The following is a 23819-nucleotide window of genomic DNA, read 5'->3' on the forward strand; positions in this document are numbered from 1 at the left end:
TGGCACATGCTGAAAAAAATGAGGCACTGAGCACAAGTTTGACAACAGGACGAAAATCCGTGGACATCAATGCAAGTAGAATCTGAAAATTTATCAGAAACTGAAGTTGTATGCTTGCACTGCTGGAATGCTTTGCAAGTTTGTGAGCAGCACACACTTAGCCACCTTCACAAACAGATCTTTATGAAACCTGCAAGCCCATTTAGCCAAGCCAACCCCCTGGCTTTTGACCATATTATCATCGCCAATGCCTCTAGGTGTTTAAGCAGCCATGGCTCATGTTCTTCCAGGGTGGCAGATATTACCCCCCCCCCCCCCCCCTCTCCCACTCACACACACACACACCCCTATACAGTACACACCTCACCTGATGACATTTGAGGCAGACCTAGAGAAAGCATTGATAATTGTAAGCCACTTATACATAATATATATGCAACCAGCCTAATAACCAACAAAAGAATATAAACAAATCATCAAAATGTTGCAAATGATTAAATGCTAAGACCACCTGCTTCCATGTGGCATGTCAAGTGATGGAAAATCCAGTGACCACTCAAAGTTTACATATATCAATTTTGCCACCTGTCATGTTCTGTGTAAAATAAGCAGCTTGCCAATCCAACAGTTCCTTCACCCAGCTCCAAGACCATTATCAATACAAGCCCAGAAACCCCCAACCATCTCCACATGTTTTTAAGGCCAGTAGCCTTTGAGGTGTCAAATATGGCTTCACAAGCAAACCTTTTATTAAAAAAAACTTTGAATCAGGTTAAATGGATGGGTTAAAGGGTATGTTTCACATTAGAAGATATTGAAATAAGCACTGGGTATGATGAAATAGGGTCACTTATAAGTATTGAATGCATTTAAGGAGAAAATATTGCCCACACATGACTTTTCTGTTTGGTAGATATGCACTTTGATACATCATTGTTTGATTGCATCACTGTACCTTGCATGACAATGATTGAGAGCCAGTCAACTGCTCTTATATCTGGAAATTGTGCTCTTGAATGCCAGATATCAATGACTCAACAATAATATTTTTCTTGGCCTTGATCTGCCACATGGTTAATGGAATGACAGGATTTGAATGAGGTTCTCATGATGTCAAGAAGACCTTAAAATACTCTGCCTGAAATACTCCCCCATTTTTGCGGGTGTGCAGCTCAGAGACTACAGTGGTTTAGGTCTTAAAAAGGACAGGGTTGTGAACTGTGCCAAAAGGTCTTCCAGGTGGTCATTTCAGTTCAAAACCCCATATAAATGTGGAACATTCCCTTTAAGCATGGTCAATGACAAGTACAGCTGTAGTGACACAAACCTCCACCCAGGAGCTCATTTTTGTCATATAGGTTAGGTACTGAGCTGGAAAATGTACTCCAAAGTATGCAAAAACAGGCTCTTTCTCACCTTTTTATTTTGTGTAATTTCTCTTCAAATTTTGAGGGTTTCACCCCAAACCCAAGAGGAAGGTATCATCAAGACATATTACAAGGGAAATACTGCCTCTGGGAGCCAGTACAGGAACTATGTTGTGAATGAACACCAACAGATACAATGTGTGCCTGCCCACCTTCACAGCTCAGTCAATTAGGGTGCTTACCTAACCTGACCTGACCTGACCCTGCCTAGCCTAACCTAACTGTCAGCAGGGCAGGTAGATTCAGCTTTGCTAAACACTCCCTATCCACCCTTGGCCATGATGGCCTGCAGTTGGTGGCAGCCTTCTGACAAACCCAAAGCAGTGCTCTGCATGCTCTGGCCATACAGAGCCATTAAAATGTTTCATGAGTCACCATGAAAGCATGGTTAAAAGCATATACATATATTTTGTCCACAGATTTGCAGAGTGTGCTTACAATATTACTCACAAAGAGATAGCATTCAGTGACAAGTAAGGCATCCAACAAAACAAATCCATGAAAATCACATTTACCTAAAGCATCTAGTCCCCAGAAAAGAACTGAGAATGCTAGCCTTATAGTTATCATTATCAGTATCAGTCAGTATTATATTACCTTATAGTTATTTGTTCCTGTTGTAGACATTTTGAAGGTGGTGAAGGTGAAGGATAATCAATGAGTTACATCATTTACCATGCCTGCTGCCCAACCAAATTTATTCACAGTCTTGTTCTAAGCACAGATGAAATTTTTAAAACTTAAATTTTGTGCTCCTGAATCATGACCTGTATAACTAAATTTCTTTGGAAGTAGATGCACTGTGCCTTGCCTCTACTGCCATGTCCATTATCTGTTCCTGATATCACTTTAGGCAACTTTTGCGGCTCTGTTCCTTCTTTTCTGATTCAGCATTAATACTTTTATCAACTTTACTAACAGCAATAATACTGCTACATACTACACACAACAATCTCAAGCACACCTACACACCTAAAGTTGTTGCATTAGTCTGAAGTATCACAAGATAGCAAGTGCATCATTCACCACATTTACTTCTTCAGTTGCCATACAGATCACTAACCTATTTCAACCTGCAATAAGTGCAAATGATGGTCAATTATTGACTTTGGTCCAGCAAACACACATTTTTTTATATTCCATCCATGATGATGAGTTAGGTTGTAGGGCAACTCAAATGAATGGACTATTTGGTGCCAATTCCAATCCGGTCCATTACACTCAGAAAAGGATAAGGCACCAGTTATTTATTGCAACTATAGCACATCAATGTAATTCTGAAGAACTTTTACCAGCAAGTAGGTTAACAGCATCAGCAAAATAGCAGCCACTATCAGCATGATTTAGATAATTCACTCACCCAAAACCGCACGCCGCGTCAAGAGTGCGACAGCCCAAATCTGAGCCGCGACAACGCTCCAGGCGACTTGCGGCAGCAACCAATGACCGAATTCACCTGGTATTGTCGTACCTTGGATTAGGGCGCCTATCGAGCCTCCGTTTCAGTTGTCTTCATCGCGGCACTTTTGTATTAGATTTCCTGGCAGCTTTCTGTTGCTATACTGTGGAGGCTAAGCATGGCAAAGAAAAATGGAAGATTTAGGCACGGGTTGGATCCTAGCACAAGGGAAGTATTGGTATTCAGTGGTTAATAATATCGAGCTACAGATTTGAGAGTCCCTGTGTGACTACATCAAAGGGAAGTTACTCGTTTATACCAACAGCCAGGGTCCCTTCGATCATTTCGTTTGTTCTGTAAGTTATGCTGTTCTGGCGTCTCGCCTCCGGCTCACTGGTACACTCAGTACCTGCAAAATCATTTCTGTATTTGACACTCGTCACAGACACTCCACACAGTCCGTCCCACCGGCGCAGCCGTCCTCGCGCCGGCGGCTCTCCGAGTTTTCTCCTCGTTACTCCCTCTCTCCTGGCCTCCGCGGCCGCGTCCCGTACACGGGGCGCTTGGGGCAGGAGGAGGGGAATGCAAGCGCCTCTTCGAGGCGCTCGCCAAAGTAAGAAAACATTCACTAGCAGCACATAGGTGTTTTCTGACACCTTACACTGCATGCACAATCCATGACATCATAAAGACATCTCAAGAACCTAACTCAACGTGCACAGTAAGAGAGGCTCTTAAGCAATATCCGTCACGTCATTGCAACTAGCCTAAACAACATGTCAACGCAAACAATACAAATACACCATTAATCTTGTTATGCACACAGCTATCGCGATCACGGGCTAAATCGATCTGGATGCAGTCTGACTCGGACGGTCCGCTGTTCGCGATGAACGTTCGAAGACGGTTGCCCTATAGACACTGGGATCCGGGACCTGGACACATTCAAATGGGGACTCAGACTTGGTAGTGATTCATTGATTCACACCAGGTTACGGAGGGACAGTGGTGACGTGGATACGTGACCTGCGCGCCGGGGTAGGGGTCGGTATTCGCTGCTGCTGCCGGCTCGTCACGCCGTTCAGCTGCGGCCTGGGCTGGCGTGAGATTCGCAGCTTCGGCCTCTGCTGACTAATTTGCCGCCGCGGCTCGGGCTGGAGCGAGATTCGCGGCCTGAGCCTACTGAGGCGGACACCCATTCACGTCAGTCCCCTGCGTCACTGGCAGACACAAAATGGTGCTGCTGGTTCAGCCAGTACAGCTGTCTGCTGTCCGTCTGTGGACATCGGTGCGGTCGGTGGCGGTGTGACTGTTTGAGTCGGCACCTAACGCTGCGACTGTGCCGTCTGGCTGTGCGGCTCCGCGGCCGGCGCAGGCGGGTGTGTTGGTGTTGCCGACGGCGACTGTTGCTCGGCAGCGTTTTCGTTACGCGGCTGCAACCGATTGTGATGAGCCACTAGCCTCCTGCGCCTGCCGCCGCACAGCTGAATGCAGTGGTTCAGCTCACCTGTTTGAGCAAACCAACTCTGGCGACTGGATAGGCCGGGCCTTGGGTGATGCTGTTCACTGTGCGCATGTCGGCACAGATACGCAGTCCGGTCCCACCGCGTTTGCGAACCAGCACCGCTGGACTGGCCCGGGCACCATTACCCTCCTTCAGGATGCCCTTTTCCACCAGGTCATCGATTTGAGCTTTGACCTCGTCTTCTGAGGTGAGGCGGGATGCGTCTCGGCGCCTGCCTGATAGGCGGATGGTCGCCCGTTGGAATGGTGTGCCGCACCAGCGATTGGCACTCGTCAAAAGCACTCCACACAGTCCGTTCCCCCGGCGCGGCCGACCTGGCGCCGGCGGCTCTCAGAATCTTCTCCTTGCTACTTCCTCCCCTTCTGGCCCCCGCGGCCGCCTCCCTAGCACGGGGCACCTGAGGCAGCAGGAGGGGAATGCGAGCGCCTTGAATCGGCGTTCGCCAAAGTACGCAAACATTCACTAGCAACACATAGGTGTTCTCTGACACCATACAGCTCCATCCTGAAACAGTAACACAAGATCTCGTAATTTCAGCGACATACGACATGACATAGATCGCAGCAGCACACACGTTTGTCTGTCGCCGCAGCTACTGTATCGCACACATCACCTTTTGATTAATTAAAGCGGCCCATGCTATCAACATTCTGGCACGGCATGCGGTTTCCATGTGTCGTATTTCAATACCTAAATATTGCTACGTAATCGATCAGTTCGGTCTATGCTTACGATTTGCTCAGTTCTATAAGATGATCGCAGGTCTAGCATCGTTTCTCGCTTTGCTAGGGGGTCTTTCCTGTGAATGCTATGCTACAAGGCAAGATAGACTTAGAGCAAAATAATAAAGATGCGAGTGCGAATTCACATACGCACAAGATCACAAGATCACACACACACATACGCACACACACACACACACACACACACACACACACACACACACACACACACACACACACACACACACACACACACACACACATACACACACACACACACACACACACACACACACACACACACACACACATGCACACACACCACACACACACACACACACACACACAGCACACACACGCACACACACACACACACACACACACACACACACACACACACACACACACACACACACACACACACACACACACACACACACACACACACACACACACACACACACACACACACACACACACACACACACACACACACACATGCATTAATCACTGCTTTCATACCACTGTGACAGTGGACAGTGGCACTGTTCACCATAAATGACTACCATTCCTCACAAGACCTGCAGCGCAACATTTGCAACATGACATTGAACATGAAATAATTGATAAATGACACAAACAGTGATCATATGACGTGGTGAATCAAAAGGAAGAAAAGAAAGACAAAAAGAAAAACACATACATTCACATCATAGACCACACTTTCATAAAGTTTCAGGTTTATCATACATACTCACACAGAATGATGCGCTGTTACTATAGTTTTTTTAAAGCCTGCAAAGGCGTTGGAATTTTGAACAGTTCATCAATAAGAATCCGATGATCATTGCCAATTAGTGATTTCATGCAAAGTGGCGTCTCATATTTGCACCAATACGTCGCTGCTGACGTGCAAACAATGGGCACTCCACTAACATCTGTTGTACTGTTCGAGGACACATGCAGTTCTCATTGAAAGGCCTTGGTTCTCGATCCATAAGGAATGAATGGGTATATCTAGTATGTCCTAGTCGAAATCGACGTGGGATGATCTCTCCACGCCGGTTGGTCCTCGCTGAGGAGTCACATTGTCCTATATTCTCCTTTACCGCTTTCAGTGCAGTATGAGGCCCGTGCCCATGCCAGGTTTTGTTGACAAAAATCGTATAGGGGAGTGCAAAGTCGGTAAGAACTCTCTATATTCCATGTGGGCTCAAGTATTTCGTTTAACAGCACTGCCGCTTTTGCATGCGCATGTGCTGTTTCATTTCCTTTTATACCACAGTGACCTGGAATCCGCACGATTTTAATCTCATATCCTTTTCCAGTAAACGGGGCGAGGTTTCAAAAAATACTTATCATCACTGAATGATTAGGAGTCGAATTTTTAGTGCAGCGACCACCGACAAAAAATCAGTGCATATTACACACCTCGGGATACCGTTGCTTTCGGCATATTTCATTGCCTGATATATATATATATATATATATATATATATATATATATATATATATAAAGCCGCGGCTTTAGTAACAACACTGAACACTTTCCTGACAGTTTAAATTGACCGTATCTTCCTCCGTGGACGTAGGCACTGCACACTCCTCCAGTGGTTTTTGAACCGTCCGTGAAAATATAAGTTAAATCAAGAGTATCCATTTTTAGTTCACAGACGACGTTCTGCATTTGAAGTGAATTCAGAACACTCTCATGTTCCTTCGTGAGCTATGTGGTTTTACATTTGCGTAGCTTCCAGGTCGGTGTGGAACCTTTTGTTGTTTCTAAGTCAAGGAGAAGTCGAATTCAGCATCATTACATGTGCTTCCAATTATTTCATACAGTGGAAAACCAAATGCTTTTTTAATATATTCTCTTTCCACTTAGTGCAAAGAGGCCGTTTCGGTGGTAAATCTCTGGCACGGATAAATGCACTCGCCTCACGCCCTCATGCAGTATCTTATCCTCAATTCACATCGTTGCAATCAAAGGGGAAGAATATCTGTTTCGACCTGTAATAGTAGAATAGGCGAAGTCCGCAGCGCTCCCGTTTATTCACGTAAGCACGCATTTTGCATACATTCTAACGACTGGACCGCTGTATTATTAGGCCTATCTTGAGTACAGGGCATGCGTGCTTCAAAACGGGTCTCATCATTGCTTTGTGGAGGCACATGAGGCTGGCTTTACCTGCGCCACATCTTCGGTCTGCCAGGCATTTTAGAATTAATATTCGTTTTAAGGCCCTTGCTTTGGTGTACTCGACATGTTAATTCAGATTCAGTCTGGAGTCCAATATGACTCCGAGAAATTCTACTTATTCAGAGTAAGCCACTTGTTGGTCATAAATCTTAAGTTCCGGTATATTCTTTTATTATCGCTCCTTTATAAACCGTCTAAAGATAATGGCGCTGCACTTCGGAGGCGAAAAAACAAACTCCTATTTGTCCGCTCAGACACAAACACGATCCACTACAGTCTGCATTCTCTCGATTTACGTCATAATCATTGTCCCTTGCACTTACATTGAACAGTTGTCAGCATGCAGCGCATTGGACACATTTCTGGAGGCATCATTGGAAATATCGTTTATCATGATGTTGAACAGAATAGGGATATCACCCCAACCTGCACAAGACCGTTTTCCTGTTCACGTATGTTGAAGAGTGCACCGCGTTTTACCTGGAAGGTTCTACCATCTAGATAAGACCTTACGTAATGTATTAAGTGTCCTCGAAAACTAAGCCGGCGCATTTTCGTAAAGAATGCCTCATTCGATGTCAGGTTATATGCGTGCTTTAAACCATGGAATACCGCTAATATGTATTTATGGTAAACAAGCCTCTTCTCACCTCAGACGCACGTCAAATTAGGTGATCAGAGGTGCATCGTCTCATCCCAACAGCACATTGATGTTCCCATATCATATTCTTATTTTTTATGTACCATGAAACTTTTTTGGCCACCATCCTTTCCATTAAGTTGCTGAAACACGTCTTCATTTGAATCGTTCTATATAAGTCAGGTTTATCGCCCGGTTTGCCAGGTTTCATAATTGGAATAATAATGGGGCATTTCTTCTGCGCTGGAAAGCTTTCCGAATACCAGACATAATAAAACATTCTCTAAACTTCCTCTGACTGATTGCTTCCCATATGTTTGCAAAAAGCATAATGGATTTTATCTGAGCGTATCGAGGGGCTTCCACGCAATGTGATGGACTGTTGGAGCTCATCCATGGTGAAAACAGCGTTGAATACCTCATTGTTGTCAGTAGAAAAGCTTGGCATTTCTTGTTTAAGTTCATTGAAACGATTCATAGATATTGGCCGGTAGTTCTGGGAAGCACAAATATCGGAGAAATGTCTTCCCAAAATATTGGTCACCTCCTCAGGGTTATCAATAAAAGCATCATTAATTTTCAACGCCGGTAGCGGCCTTGGTGACCGCTCTTTTTGCAAATCTGTGTATAATACACCACAGCGGTTCTACAGAAGTGGTGTAGCTGCATACATGCAAACACTTTTCTCCCTGACTTTTTGGCATTACGAATGACCTGCCTGGCCTTTGCTTTAGTTTGTTCATATTTCATTAGATGGACAGTCTGTCGACTCCGTCTAAATCGGCTAAGCACTCCTTTAAGATTTTGAGTGGTGCCTTTGTACTCTTCGTTCCACCGAGGGCAGCCAAATTTTGTTTTCCCGCTTTTCTGAAGACTGGTTTCCATTGCAACTCTGACTAAAGCCTCAGTCATAGTCGCAAAGCTGTCGGCACCAGCCATGTCATTAAATGTAACATTACATTTGTCAGTCAGTTCTGTCCATTTTGCGCTGTTCACATTCCACCCATGATATATATATATATATATATATATATATATATATATATATATATATATATATATATGACGTCAAACGTCGTCGTCAAACTTCGATATATGACGTCAAAGGCCACGTGACATTGTGGTCACACAACGCGACGTGGTCCGAATACTGGGTCGTGACTGGTGCTGACAAACGCGCTAACGATAGACTGAACGCGACCCAGGATTGTTTGTCAGCCCGTCAGAATGAAAAAAAAATGCTACCAGAATAAAAAAATCCCTCTCGCCCCGTTCGATTTGTCGTCAGGACGATTGTCAGCTGGAACGCGTGATGCCATGCGTGCTGACGGAGCGCTCGATGCGTAGGCTGACGGGAAAGTTTTTAAACTTTGCTTTTCCTTTTTACTTTGCCTTTTAACTACTTCAGCCAGCACACCACCGCCGACCATGGCACACAACCTGTAAAGAGGTGTCTGGAAGTGTGACTCCTGCTCCCGTATTGCCATCATCTATCCCGTCCGTAACTTGAGTGCTACTTGTAGCAGGTCAGTTCCCTTCTTATCTATCTTACGTCGCATTTTCCCCAAAATTAGAGGCAAGTGTCCCCATCCTCACCTGACGTACTCGTCAACGCAGTAGCTGCTAAATCAAACTACCGCCTTTTTGTCGGATTGATTTTTAAATCTGGTTGCGCTTTCTCTCTATGCTGATTGCTGCCAAAAGAAATTCGGGCATCATTGTCAGACAGCGCGTGACGTAACAGGCCACGTGACCTTGTGGTCACATGATGCGATGTAGAGCGAATACTGGCCGTGATTGGTGCTGATAAACGTGTTGACGACAGATCGAGCGCGGCTCCCGTAGCATGGGAAAAAGCGGTGACAGATTTAAAGATCACTTTGATGAAATGAGAGATTTCGTAGCTATTGCGTTGGCACGCACGTGATGTGGGGTGGGGGCACTTGTCTCTAATTTGGGGAGAAGTGCGACCTAAGATGGATAGGGAGGGAATTGAAATGCCAAGAATAGCCATGAAAAGGTAAGTGACAGTGATGGGTGTGGTTGCCTTCCCCATGGAATTAATGGCGTTATAAGCAAACACTTAAAATGAGAGAAAAGACATTGAAATCAAATGGAAATGGGAAGAAGAATTCAACGCACGGATGGCATAGATGAGGGTGATGCTGGAGCAGAAGCCACACTTCCAAACACCATCTTGCACGTAGTGAGTCGGCGGTAAGCCATACTTAGAATGTGGTATGAAGTAAGAGGTAAAGGAAGAAGGAAAAGTGAAGTTAAAAACTTTCCCATCAGCCCGCACATCGAACGCACCGTGAGCACGCATGACGTCACGAATTTCACTGACGATCGTACTGTCGACAGATGGAACCGGGCCCCGGGTTTTTAAAAAGGTAAAGGAAGAGGGAAAGTAGCGCTAAAAGCGTTACCCGTCAGCTCACACCTGGCTGCGTTCGATCTGTCGACAGCACGTTGGTCAGCACCAATCACGACTCAGTATTCGCCCTACGTCACGTCATGTGACGACAAAGTCACGTGGCCTGTTACGTCACGCGCCGGCTGACGATGATGCCCGGAATTTTTGTCAGCTTATCAGCATGGGGAAGCGTTAACAGACTAAAGGATGATTCTAACTGAAGCGAGAATGTATTTTAGTAGCTTTTGCGTCGGCGAGAACGTGAGGTGTGGTGGGGGCACTTGTCTCTAATTTTGGGGTAAACGCGACGCCAGATAGATAGGAAGGGAATTGAAATGCAAAGAGTAGTCATGAAAAGGTGAGTGGCAGTGATTGGTGTGGTGTGTGGTTGCAATGCCAATCAAATTAATAGCGTTCAAAGTAAATCCGTAAAATGAGAGGAGAGAAATTAAAATAAATTGGAAATGGGAAGAAGCACCCAACGCACGGACAGCATAGATAATGGAAGCACTGGAGCAGAGGCCACACTTCCAAATACCACTTCGTGCGAAGTGTGTCCGCGGTAAGCCAGAGTTAGTGTGTGGTCTGAAGTAAAAGGCAAGGAAAGAAGGGAAAGTAAAGTTCAAAAACTTTCCCGTCAGCCCACACATCAAACTCACCGTGAGCACGCATGATGTCACGCATTCCAGCTGACAATCGTGCTGGCGTCGGATCGAACGGAGCCAGGCCCACACAACACTGCATGCATGGGGTAGGAGCAGGGAGCCAGGGGGCCACGTTCCCCCACTTTTCAAGGTGGGGGAGGGGCCAGCGGCGTTAATTGCTCCCCCCCATGCACTTTTCAGATGAAGGTTTTATTTAGCTTACCTTTGCACTACATTAAAGATACATGCCGATTAACATGTTTCACCAGCCATCTTCCTGATGATGCACCTTTTTTTCGTTTGCTCATTGGCCATCGTTTAATGTCACAGCCGAAAGACCGACGACGCACGGTCTAGGAGACTGCAACGCCGGGCGTCGAGACCGTTGTTACGAAGACTTGCGAGCGCCCGTGTTCAAAACCATAGTGTATAGTTTCATCGGTAGTCAATTCTGACGGAATCTCGAACATGTAAAGATAAAGACGGATAAGCCTTGTTGATAGAAATTTAAGACCCCCTTTCATGTACAATCTACGTTCAGGGGATCCTTAATATCTCTGAAGAACGCAATAAGCATGGAACTGGAGCCTGCGTGACAACCATCGGACCACCTGCGGCGATCAGGGGTGTTGTCGCGTCCATGAGGGTTCCTGTATTGATCCGGGGCCAACTGCGCGGGTCAGAATGCATCCCGTATCAGGAAGGGGGACAATGCGATATGATAGTCCTTCTAAAGGCCTCCGGTTCGGCCAGGAGGTCCTGCCCCGAGTCGCCAGAATGGCAGCCAGAAAGACACTTCGCGATGGGACGGAATGACCCTTCAGCCCTTAACAGGAAACGATAATGTACTCCCGGTGTTCTACTCAAGGGGCCCCTTGCCCAGAAGGAAATGAGGGTCTCATTATTGTTGGGTAGAGTCAGAGCCTCAGTGTTGTTGAGTAGAGTGAGGGCCTCATTATTGTTGAAGAAAGAGGGTCGAAGTGAGCATGAAAAAAACAAAATACCATCCCATGTTTACCTGAGAACGTTCATTTTTTCAGAATGGATCAGTGAGACAAGAATATGTCCGCCCTCAACCTCGCGAACGAGAACAACGATGGTCCGGGCTGCAGCTCCCGTAAAACCGAACGGCTTCGGCCACCTCGAGTGCCATCAGACGGCGGGCACCGTGTTAATATCTCTTAGATATATAAGCTATGTCACATAATATATCACACAATAAGCCATGTCGCAAAGCGCATTAATCGCATTAATCGATTCAAGTGTTTAAAGGTAATTACTTCAGAAGCGTCATGATTTTCGTCCATCGGTGGGCCAAGGCTTATAGCTGCTGGATTAACTCTGCGCGGACTACGGAGACTGCAACGCCTGGTGTCGAGTTTTTTGTTGCGAAGATTGGCGAGCGCGCATGTCAAAAAGCCACGTTACATAAATTGTATTTCTAATCGATTCTGAATGAATGCTGACCATTTCCAGACAAACATGGTTTCATCATGGTAATACACGTTGTTGACCATTCGATCGGCAATCAAATTTTCGTCCTCAAATTTGGATCAAACAGATCGATCTAATCTACATTCGCGATGCCCTTAATGCCTGTAAAACCCAGATAAAACATTCTAACAAAGCTTCTGAGTTTTATCGGTTTAGAAACACTCCACTAGGCCATTGTAAATCAAGGGTGCCGGTGATTTATTCCAAGCGGTCGTTCTATGCTCAATTTCTGCAGGTCATTGATTTCAAAATGTAAACTGAATTGATCTCAACGCAGCTCCTGGTTTCTGTTCGGTTACAGGATAAAAATAGCAAGATAGCAAAGAAAACCATGTCCCTTGTTAACTAGTAAGCTATATCCGGGTTCTTTTCGGGGGTTCACCTTAAGAGGGGCTTTTGTCCACCCTGTGTTCTTTGGCAGCATTGAATGATGGGCAGTGCAATGTCCATGGGGCTGATTCATGCCTAAGGCAGGCAGCTTTCCGGAGGCTATTTTTCTGCGGTGGTGTGGTGCAAGGGAAGATAATTCGGAGGAAAAGATACTGTTGCAAATGTCCAACATATGTTTCACACACCAACTAGTTGTAATACTGACCGAGAAATATAGAGCAAAGCATCCACGCGATCAGTTCGCAGTCAGTCATGCGGGAGACAGCCGGGTCAGGGCAGTGGCCGCCAACGGCGGACGGGAGCGGGGACCAGATAAGGGACATATGACAGACGGGTATTCACTATGTGGCTTGGTTTTTTCAGGAGAATCTCCAGTTTTATGGCTTTTGTCACGTTGATTTTGGCAATTTCAGGCTTCCGGATTTGTTTCCGCCTAAAAGGCTGCAAAAGTCCTTTCTTCTAAAAATCAGCCAGCGAAATGAAGGCGCGTGAAATATCTGTCGCACGGTGAGCTATCGATTTACTTTCAAAATTCTCACCAGCCATACTTTTGGCAATAACCCTGCGGAGGCAGATGCCTCCCCGATGGCCCAAAATGCCTACCGGCTCGTAGAATTTTGCCTCCCCAGCAAAGGCAATGTTGAAATGGACGAATAATCTTGGGAAGCTGGAGAGCCTTATTTGCCGAATGACGTAGGTGAGCCGAATGGGCAAGATCGTGCGCCAGTGAGAAGCAGCTCTAGATGCATATCTAACATAGCTGCCATGACACTTGAATAAAGGGCGATAACAACCTCTATCTCCTCTCCCCCTCCCGGTCTTCCGGCTTGCTTTCCAGAAAAAAGTTCCTGAAGTACACCCTGGGCCCGCTCTTCTCCCTCACACTTTTTGAAACGTTCCTACGCTTATGACTGAACACCTTTTTTGCCGCGAAACCAACATCGCCTCATCGTCTGCTAACTGATAGAAGTTTTGGGGGACTTGGCACTTGTCCCGTGAGCCCGGCGTCCGGTCAGCACCGGGGGCACATGCTTGGAGACTAGGGACAATCGCAGCACAGGCAACAACCCTCGGGACAATGCACGCGTGCTTCTTGTGCAATGCATTGCGCTTTAGTACTCTTTGATGCTCATTTGCGTTCCAAAGTCGTTTTTCATTTTGCCAGTTTCTATATTTAGGATTTATTGACCTGCTAATTATCCACTCACCGCGTTTTTCACTTCGCCAGTTTCTATATTTGAGATTTATTGACCTACTGATTATCCACTCAGCCGCGGTTCGACCACGGTTTACCATTGGGCGAGTGCATCGCCTACTTGCACCCCGTTACTGCGGAGGGATCATTCCAATTGCTATCAAACGGTCCAGCCAAATTCTTACATACCGCACTTTACATCCGCAGTGACACCTAAGAAGAGTTTCTGAACATCCTGAGTGCGTGTAATAAAACATGCCTGGATACATACCGTTGCAGCACGATCATAAGTTATGGGTGTATTGTTTTGGCATACTACTAGTAGCACATAATGGGGTTAGGCAATGGGCCAAAGGTGGGGACGGCCGGGCCTAATAGTTTTATAAGGTGATACATATACAGCGGCCATGGGCGAAATGTACAAGCTGCCGAAACTGGCACACTTGCGCTCCTACCTCTCTATGCGGCCGAATCCATAAGCATACTATATGCATATATATTACAACTGGCTTGTGACTGCTCTTAGTCCCATGTGTCACCACGTAAAAGCTTCACTACAACTGATGTGCGACATGACTGGTTGACTGCTTCAAGAGTCTGAAACACACATGATATATCCATGTCACATCCACACGGTCTCAATGGCATGGGACTCCATGCCACACAGCCATGGTCGTCCATGTTGTTATGTGCGTGCATAGCATTATACAAAGATATGTACAGTGTATGCTCGTCGGCATCCACTCACAGCACCAGTGACGTCATCGCTGGAGCCTGCCTAGAGGATCTCACACTTCCCGTCCGCTCCATCAGCCGCGGCAGGTGACGCGCTTTCCTACGCTGGCTACTCGACGGGCTACTCGACGAGGTGCGCGGTCACATGGCGGAGACATGCCGCAACTCTGCTGGTCTCCGTCGGCAGCTGGTCTGTGCTTCTCGCGGAATGCTACTGGGCATGGTGGCGACAGAGTGGACTCGTCTGCCGCCATCTTTGGTTTTGCAGGCCGGCAGCGAGCGGCACCGCGGGCGGGTCCATCAGTCGCTCGAGTCTTCGGCGGGGATGGCCAGGTCATCGTCTCCCTCGATGCCGTCACTCTCTTTGATCAGGGCCTGCTCCAGGATCACGCGACCCTCCTTATACCTGAGGAGAAAACGGCGCACAGTGATCGGCAGACAGCTTCTGGGTTCTGTTCGACGGTTTCCGAGCTATCCGGAGATAAAATGGCAGGGTATCTTTTCTTCATCGTGCGTGGCGTCATTACGTAACGCTAACTCTGTTCCCGAAAGTATTTCTAGACCACCCCGAACACTGAGATTTCGAAGACGGGCGTTCACGGTACGCGAGAGCCGGGCGGGCCGCAAGCATAACCGCTGAACTGTTCCCAGTGCTGAAGCCAGCGCCGCGGGTAACCAGCGCCTGTCACCACCCCACCGCGGTTCCAACCAGCCGCCACCAGGGTCGCCGACCGCCCCGCCTCACCGCTGCTGCTCCTCGGTGGCGAACTCGTAGATCCAGCCGAGCTTGGTGTCGCAGTACTTGCAGGACACGTCGCGCACCATGTGTCGGCCGGTCAGCATCTGGCGCTCCTGGATCTCGCTGTAACGGCCCGCGTCGACGCCGGGTCAGCGGTCTCGTGCCAGCCGAGGCTCGTCTCTTCACGGTCAGCGGGGGGGGGGGGGGGGGCATGAGGCAGACAAGATGCAAGCGGTCATCAGGGCATGGCTGTACGTCAGGAGTTCGGACATGGGTGCATATAGGACGAATGGCGTGGCTGCATGTCATCAGTTCGGACAGGGGTGCATAAAAGACGGATGGCGTGGCTCCATGTCCGCAGTTTGGGCGGGAGTGCATGCAGGACGGACGGACGGCATGCAGGACATGTAGGAATGCGACCCATGGCTGCCGGCCTGCTGCTATTTACCGGGTGTCTTGTTATGTTCGCAGAATGCTACACATCGCAGGCTCGACCACTTGCCTGAGTGATGGCTTAGCAAGGGAACGAAGCATTCAACGAATGAGTCCCACAGCTTACATATGCTGACCACAACTTGACGACAGTTTATCGTTTGACATTCCACATTGGGAGACTGTTACATTCCACATTGGGAGACTGACTAAACAGCCCCCCGGCGGTTTAGTTTGGTGTAACTGAAAACTGGGCGATTTACACAAGTTTCGGTTTGCACATCAGGTCGAAAAAGCACTACCCGTAATCGTTTGCATTCTGACATTGCATGTCCGGGGAAAGGAGCATTCACGACATGTTTGATCGCAACGAATAAGTTCCAGCCTCAAGACACTACACGAGTAGCACATAGGTATGGTGTAGCACCTGCAACAGTACTGAGAACGCACCCTGTGCGGTGAAAGCAAACATAAAGGGTAATGTCCGGTACAAATCGTACCTACGGATGAAACACAGCCACAGCTCTATAATATGCATACAGCCCTATGATATATATGAAACATCGCTAGCATCAAACATCGTAGATGTGGGTATCGAGTGAGCTACAAAAAAGCAAGTACAACGATATAATCGCTATGTAATTAAGGGTCCCCAATGGATTTCGATTTTCCCCCGCGAAACGGTGTCATGTTTATGGTTGCTCGGAAATATGCCTTTCCATCTTCAAAACGTAAACAAGACACTAAAGGGGCCACTATAAGAACCCAAATGAGTACAAAGCAGTCCCAAAAAAAAACTGAAATGCACTACAATGCAGTAAAGACATGCTATGCAGATAATCAAATCAGTGCTAGCCTCGCCCTACTCGTTGCGTAACAAAACACGAACGTCCAGAGAGGAGGACCCCACTTTCCCGTCATCACACCACCTGAGCCTATCATCCCACCCAGCCCACGACGCTCGCCAACCTGAACTTGAGGTTGACCACGTCCGTGAAGAGGAAGGCGCGCCCTGTAGAGCCCGTGAAGCGGGTGCTGATCAGCTTGCTGCGATTGGTCAGCACCGTGTTGCAGTTGCGGCAGGAGAACAGCCGCTTCCCGCCGATGTGTCGCAGATACACACGCCCCATTCTGGTCTCTGGCGAGGTAATGGAGGTAGGTAGGCATCAATAGACATCGCTCCTTATATGCCATTTCAATACAGATGTATCCAGTCGCCCGTTGAATATTTTGCTTTCAGCTGCGCAGCTCGTATTAGGGTAAACATGATAGCATGATTTGCCGCCTTGATAGTCTGGAAAAAAGGTTGGCCACCTTGGTAGTGCCAAAGATGCTGGACTCTTAACTGCAGTAGCACTTGGCACAGTTCCCAGAAAGGACACATTGTTTGACGAGACTGATATGAAAGCATTAGTTTTTAACTGGCCAGCCAAGGCTGGGGCAGCCGGGCCATAGCATTATGCAGCAAGTAACATGCACCATAGTCCTGCCAGACAAACTGGTGAAGACAAGATGACATGTTGGACTGCACACTGGGGTGGTGAGTTCAGGGCACATGCAACAAGGTATGCTTAACAGATACCCTGAACCCAAAGCCACTGATGCAAGATGTTTAAATTTGTTTTACAATGATTTACATGCTACAGAAATGCAGATATTCTAACCTAAAAACAATAATTGTAAATAGCATAGATGGATAGCATAGGGTAAAGACACCATAGCATAGCTCCAGAGTAATGTAAAAACAGTGAAATGCACTCATTTCTGCTGAAATCACACCTATGAACAATTTTCTGCAGTCATAATCATCCCCTATGAAGTCGCATCACTTCAGAAGATTTTAATTTTTAAAAAAATAAGAACTTAATTATTTCCAGCCAGGTTTTGAGCTCTCCCCCAGATCTCAAAACCTGCCATGGTTTGCAGGGTGGTACACCTCAAGCTGACACCCAACATAAAGCTAATCAAAGGCCATTAAATTTTTCTTCTGGCAATTTTGAGCCATGTCATGTTTAGCCACTTTCAGCTCTAGTTTCCATGGCATACCCCAGTTCTACATGTTTTTCTATGATTCTTAATCAAAGTTCACCTGCAGCTGAGACCATGAACATGGCTATAAATATTGAGCACTTCCATAGCAGACATCAAAGATCTACTGGTAACCATTTTTACACAGGAATACCTGTTATAAGAATTGCCCATAATTTTCTCCTTAATATGCAAACTTTCAAAAATGGGCTTTAGCATACACTCTTTTAGGCCAACAACCTATGGCTGAGTTAAAAGACATGCAGTAGTAATCAAACACAATATGTTTAATGTATTCTAAGATATACTTCTCCAAGCGTTTACAAGTGACAGAAATCAGCCATTATTCAGGATAGCACTGCAATCGCTTCTGCTGACCCAAACGTGGAACCCGCCATGGCTTGGAACTGCATCTGGCTACGATCAAATGTCATGGGAACGGTCCCCTTCCCGATAAAAATATGAAATAATTTCAGGACCTCGCCTTTATCGAAAGAACAGTGACTTGAAACGGCGATAAAAACATCATCACCGCCGCTACCCTCAAAGCCCCTCTTACTCTCTGAATGACGACGCCAGACCAACTGCTGCTCTGCTCCTGCTCACAGCTGCTCCTTTGTTGATATTTTCGTTTGACGCACATGCCCAAGGTCGCCCTATCTGGCGCTAATGTTCGATATCAACGTGTGAGCGTTGCTTTCATGAAAATGACAAATCAAAAAGCGGTATCGTCGCTTTTAAGGCATAAGCTGTGACTAAGTGCATCGAACAACAATGGGAAGTAACAAATGAGCATGGTGCAAATGTAAACAATTCGTGACATGTGTAGGTGCTGGCCAATGTATGTTGGTACTGCCAGGTACGGTGGTCCCGGGGTCAGGGTGTACTTTCCTACCTAACGTTAGAAAAAATCATTGTACACCATTCGTCGTGTTTAAGGCATGACATATCGTAAATAATCTCAAAACAGGTAGAATCATGCTCCTACCTTCGAATTTCAATAACTTCGATGGCGGGCCCCCGAGCGCCGCGCGCACCGCACCGCCTGGACTCCCCAGCGCCGTTTCCGCGTTGCCGTTGCGTAAATACAATATTTCTGCGTACCAAGAACTGTACAAAATGTACGGGACCAAAATAAACCATTCGTCATGTTTAAGGCAGGACAACCATAACCTAACTGCGAACCATAAAAATATTTACTAAACACAAACCATATTTACCATAACCATATTTACCATATAAACCATATTAGCTGCGAACCATACTATAAACCAGAACTATAACTATAAACTATACTATATAAACCATACTATAACTACAAACCATATTTACTGCGAACCATAAAAATGTACGGGACAAGGTAGCAAGAATCCATGAAATATGATCCTCGACGCCAACGGGACCATGGGTTGCAGGGGGATTGGGTGGGGAATGTAAAGCAAAATGAGAACATGACAGCTAAATAAAAGCTCACTATATGGCACCTATGTATGGCATGGAACATGGATGCCAATGAGATGCTGGGTTGAAGGGGATATAGGGTGGGGGGTTAGGTTAGGTTAGGTTAGGTTAGGTTAGGTTAGGTTAGGTTAGGCTAGGCTAGGTTAGGTTGGGTTAGGTTAGGTTAGGTCAGGTCAGGTCAGGCTAGCTTAGCTTAGCTTAGCTTAGGTTCTGGTCTATTCTCAGCTAGGTTAGGTTAGGTTAGGTTAGGTAAGGTTAGGTTAGGTTAGGTTAGGTTAGGTTAGGTTAGGTTAGGTTAGGTTAGGTTAGGTTAGGTAAGGTTAGGTTAGGTTAGGTTAGGTTAGGTTAGGATATGTTCTGGACTATTCTGGCCTGCGTGTTTCATAAATGTACCTAAACTCGGTAAGAAACGATTTTGGTTGCTTTATTATTGTTACCTTGGTCCCGTACATGTTTTATGGTTCTTGATAAGCAGAAATATTGTGCTTTCGCTACAACGTAGAAACGGCGCTTGGAAGTCGAGGCAGTGCGGTGCGGGGCGTGCGGCGCTCGGGAGCTCGCTATCCTATTTATTAAAATTCGAGGGTAGGAGCATGATTCTATCTGTTTTGAAATTATTTACGATATGATCCGCCTTAAACGCGACGAATGGTTTACCTTGGTCCCGTACATTTTGTAGAGTTCTTGGTAAGCAGAAATATTGTATTTACGCAACGGCAACGCAGAAATGGCGCTGGGGAGTCCAGGCGATGCGGTGCGCGCGGCGCTCGGGAGCTCGCAATCGAAGTTATTGAAATTCGAAGGTAGGAGCATGATTCTACCTGTTTTGAGATGATTTACGATATGTGCCGCCTTGAACACGACGAATGGTGTGCAATGATTTTTTCTAACGTTAGGTAGGAAAGTACACCTACACCGGTCCCAGAGTGCTCTTTTTCAGAGTATTAGCTCGGGTGACGCTATTTGCAGTCGGTTATTTTAAAGTGGTCATGATGAGTTGTTAGAGTACAGGTCGGTACCTAGGTAGGTACATGACTCATTTAGGACGTCATGCGGGATAACTGACCCTGTTTACTAAGCCTCAGACTGAATGGCTGCGTTAAGATTAGTGTCCCAGTCTTGGGATGTGGTGCTGATGAGAATCAGGCGCAAAATTGGGAGCTTATTGAAAAGTTATGTTTTTACAAGTCTTCTCTTCATAGCACATGGAACACACCTGAGATGATATTTAGTTACAGACCTGGTAATATTGAGGTCACAGACAACTTGCAAATAGTATCTATCTTTCATCCATCAGTTGTTCATAGATAATGCAAGGAAAGCACCATCTTCCACTACACTGATCCCCACCATGCCATTTTCCAGGCACGCTCAGCATATAACTAGATAAAAATTGAGCCAATACAAACCATAGATTTATAGGGAAAGAGAGAAAGAGAGAGACATATATATATATATATATATATATATATATATATATATATAGTGTGGGTGTGTGGGTGTGTGGGTGTATGTATGTGTATGGATACATGTATATATGTGTATTTATGTGTATATATATATATATATATATATATACATAGATGTATGTACATTTATAATACCTTATCAACCTGAACCCTAACTTGAGAACTATCACATTGGTACTTAGGAATGAACGGATGGGTTCTAGTTATCTAGAAGTAATGAACTCTAAGGAGTATACAAGGACCACTCATATTTAGATACCACTGTCATGTACTTTTTTGTGAAAATTGCCAAAAGTCAAAGGACCATGGGTTAGAACAGGTCTACACATCAATGACCAGGAATCACATAGAGATGAGATGAGTTGAGAGGGACAGATTAGAAATTTGGCTATTGCACTGGCCAAAGTGTTAACCTATGTGTGCAAATACCTAGAGACATGATAGTATGTAGACCAGACCATGAATTCAGTCTGTTTTATAGTTGTTTTAGATGAGTGTGGGATCTTAGAAACAAAGACATGATAAAGTGCAGACCAGGCCATGGATTCATTCTGTTTTAGAATTAATTTGGATGCCTGTGGGATCTCAGAAACAGAGACATGGTAGTGTGCAGACCAGACCATGAATTCAGTCTGTTTTGTAATTGTTGTGAATTATTGTGGGATCTTGGAAACCAGAGCAGGTTTGTCTGTCCTAAAAGCTCAGGCTTAAAATGTCTGTGCCTTTTCATTCACACATCCATGGTCATGTGGATTTGATTACCTTGTTGCACTCACCATTTTCCCTTGACTGGGATGGGTTGGAGCCAGTGGCAGCAGCAGTACCAAAGGTCAGGTGGCATCAGAGAAGTAGCATGAACCATGCTGAGCTGTATGGCATGTTAATTCCCTCTCCCTGAAAAGGTCTGCTATTTTTGAGGAGTTCAGGATGGGGTGGTGAGGTCAGGTTCACACAACAAACACTGTGTAGTGGAGCCCTTGATTTCAGAGATCCATCCAATCAAAAGGCTTTAAATAAGCCATTTAACAACTTAGGAAAGTGAAACCAGCTGTTGTACATTGTGAGCCAGTGTGCCATCTGCAACATGTGTGTGGTGAAGCTGGATTCTGCATGGGCTTTGACTTTGAAAAGCTGCAATTTTGGTTCAATGGGTTTGTGCTCAGCTTCAGCTTCAGCTTCCTGTCATTTTAAATGGTTGATTGTGGTTTTGGTGTCAATTTTGCAGTACTTTTTACAGCTGGCTTCAGATTCCATTCTGGCCTCAAATCATTTCTGAATTGTGGCTGACTTTGGCTTCATGTGATCTTGAGGAGTTTGCCATCCTTGGTCATGGCAATTTTTTATACAGTTACATCTTTAATATTCAAGAGCGGTCTTTCCACACATGTTGCAATCCTGTGACATGTATGTGACTTGACAGAGGACAGATTGATTCAGTTTCAAAGCTTGAGCCCAGAAGCCCACCTTCTTCCCCCTACCTGATCAACAAATTATTGGGCATAGCATCAAGAGTGTATGCCGTCTGAACTTTTTCAAAACTGGTGTTATGGAACATCCTTTGACCTAAACCAGGGTAGTTTGGTTCACGAAACCCACCTAGATGCATAGACCAGTTTATTGTGACTAGACTCCTCCCAAACATGAGCCTTTATTGATGGCTATTTTTCCCAGCATTTCTGCAAGTCACTAAAAACTAAGATATTCCAAGATCCTTCACCTTGTCGACCAAAACTGTCAGACCTGGGCAGATCTGGAGTAATCGTGGGCGGGCGATGCCCCCTGTGATTCAGGCTCTCATATATGATGTGCTGACAATTGACGTAAAGGTAACGTGCTCCATTCGCTTATGCCTAGGTGTCATCCACATGGTGGCAACAGTCACATAGGTTGTCACCCTCTCACTCCTCGCCTTGAAAGGCGTGTCGCTGGTCTTATTTGTGTTTAGGTAGCAAGCTTACTTTTCGTTTCCCGTTACTCGAATTTTCTGCCTTCTGTTTAGTTCAATGAAGAATTCATCGAGGTGGAATGGCTGTCAGATTACCAGTATGTTGTGATAGGTTGCACACACTTTTCAATATCTAATAAGGTGTTAAGTAGAAAGATATATATGTTGGAGCATGTGGCAGGTGATAGTGTCGAGCCCTTGAGTGATTTATGAGTTTCGCATGAGTTTCGTTCACGATTCTTCCCTCCTTCTGTTCTCAGGGCGCGCACGACAAAGACACTGCAGTCAATGATAACGCCAGTAATCCTCTTCACTTGTGCTTTTCGACTTCCTGTAATGAACATAGGGCACGATTTGATGGATCCTTGGCGCTGGCAGATACAGCATGACTGAGGACGGCTCACGAGACATGGGCTCGCATGAAGCCGGGATACCGCCGGACCTGGACTATGGCGACAGCGATCGGTGCACCATGTTCATGCCGGCCTTGTACATCCAGCGATACACCACGGTCTGCCAGCTGCTCTCTGACACCGAACACTTCGGCGTGGTTTCCAAGGTAACCAGCTGTGCTTGTAAGTCGGCAATTCGGACGTGATCGCAGGTTTCGAGGACTTGGGCAAATTGTGCTTGAAGTCTGAACTGATAACAAGAATATCTATGTCAAATATAAGTTTCTACCCGGCGTGCAGCTTCCGCAATGGCATTGAACTTAATAATTGTTGGCGTTGATTAAAGTTGCACCATTACCAGTGAGCAATGAACAACTGAGTCCGTCCACGTTTTGTTCCTGAATGTCTTTGTGATGTTGCTAAGGCTCAAGTTCGTGATAATACAGATATATGTACGTATCAATGAGTTTTGTGGAATTAATATTGGCTGAGGAAGGTGTAGCCATGCAGTGTGGAAAGGCTAGAGTATGGATTATGACCTGTTATATTTCTAACAAAGTTGCGTT

At 45.9% G+C, this 23819-nt stretch overlaps 2 protein-coding genes across 7 annotated transcripts in view; both read right to left on the reverse strand.

Annotated features, from left to right (window-relative positions):
* The window catches only part of LOC119100881 (spermine synthase), a 32966-nt gene extending 29680 nt beyond the window's left edge, over window positions 1–3286 (reverse strand). For 3 of the 5 annotated variants that reach the window (XR_005094472.1, XR_005094473.1, XM_037224061.1), the window contains exon 1: window positions 2788–2890. The gene's annotated coding sequence lies outside the window, so the exon portion shown is untranslated. The other 2 variants (XM_037224062.1, XM_037224063.1) reach the window with 2 other exon arrangements.
* Window positions 3287–15071: 11785 nt separating this feature from the next.
* On the reverse strand, window positions 15072–18994 carry Ype (yippee zinc finger protein). 2 transcript variants are annotated; one of them, XM_037224082.1, is made up of 4 exons: window positions 18975–18994; window positions 16928–17096; window positions 15533–15649; window positions 15072–15193 (listed from the first exon to the last, which is right to left on the reverse strand). In XM_037224082.1, the coding sequence occupies exons 2-4, from the start codon at window positions 17086–17088 to the stop codon at window positions 15088–15090; spliced, it is 384 nt and encodes a 127-aa protein (XP_037079977.1). In that variant the 5' UTR covers window positions 17089–17096; window positions 18975–18994; the 3' UTR covers window positions 15072–15087. The 2 variants fall into 2 exon arrangements, with proteins under 2 accessions (XP_037079977.1, XP_037079976.1); XM_037224081.1 differs by lacking the exon at window positions 18975–18994 and adding an exon at window positions 18546–18775.
* Window positions 18995–23819: the final 4825 nt, after the last annotated feature.

The sequence above is a fragment of the Pollicipes pollicipes genome, unplaced genomic scaffold (assembly GCF_011947565.3).
Source record: "Pollicipes pollicipes isolate AB1234 unplaced genomic scaffold, Ppol_2.1 Scaffold_4881;HRSCAF=5763_pilon_pilon_pilon, whole genome shotgun sequence".
Classification (NCBI taxonomy): domain Eukaryota; kingdom Metazoa; phylum Arthropoda; class Thecostraca; order Pollicipedomorpha; family Pollicipedidae; genus Pollicipes; species Pollicipes pollicipes.

What these genes read in the sequence shown, in the direction of transcription:
- Ype (XM_037224082.1), bottom strand. Translation starts at nt 17,088, where the DNA reads ATGGGGCGTGTGTATCTGCGACACATCGGCGGGAAGCGGCTGTTCTCC. An exon ending in GTGGTCAACCTCAAGTTCAG is followed by an intron (nt 15,650 to 16,927) that starts GTTGGCGAGCGT and finishes GGGCCGTTACAG; the next exon opens with CGAGATCCAGGAGCGCCAGA. An exon ending in GCCACCGAGGAGCAGCAGCG is followed by an intron (nt 15,194 to 15,532) that starts GTGAGGCGGGGC and finishes TTTTCTCCTCAG; the next exon opens with GTATAAGGAGGGTCGCGTGA.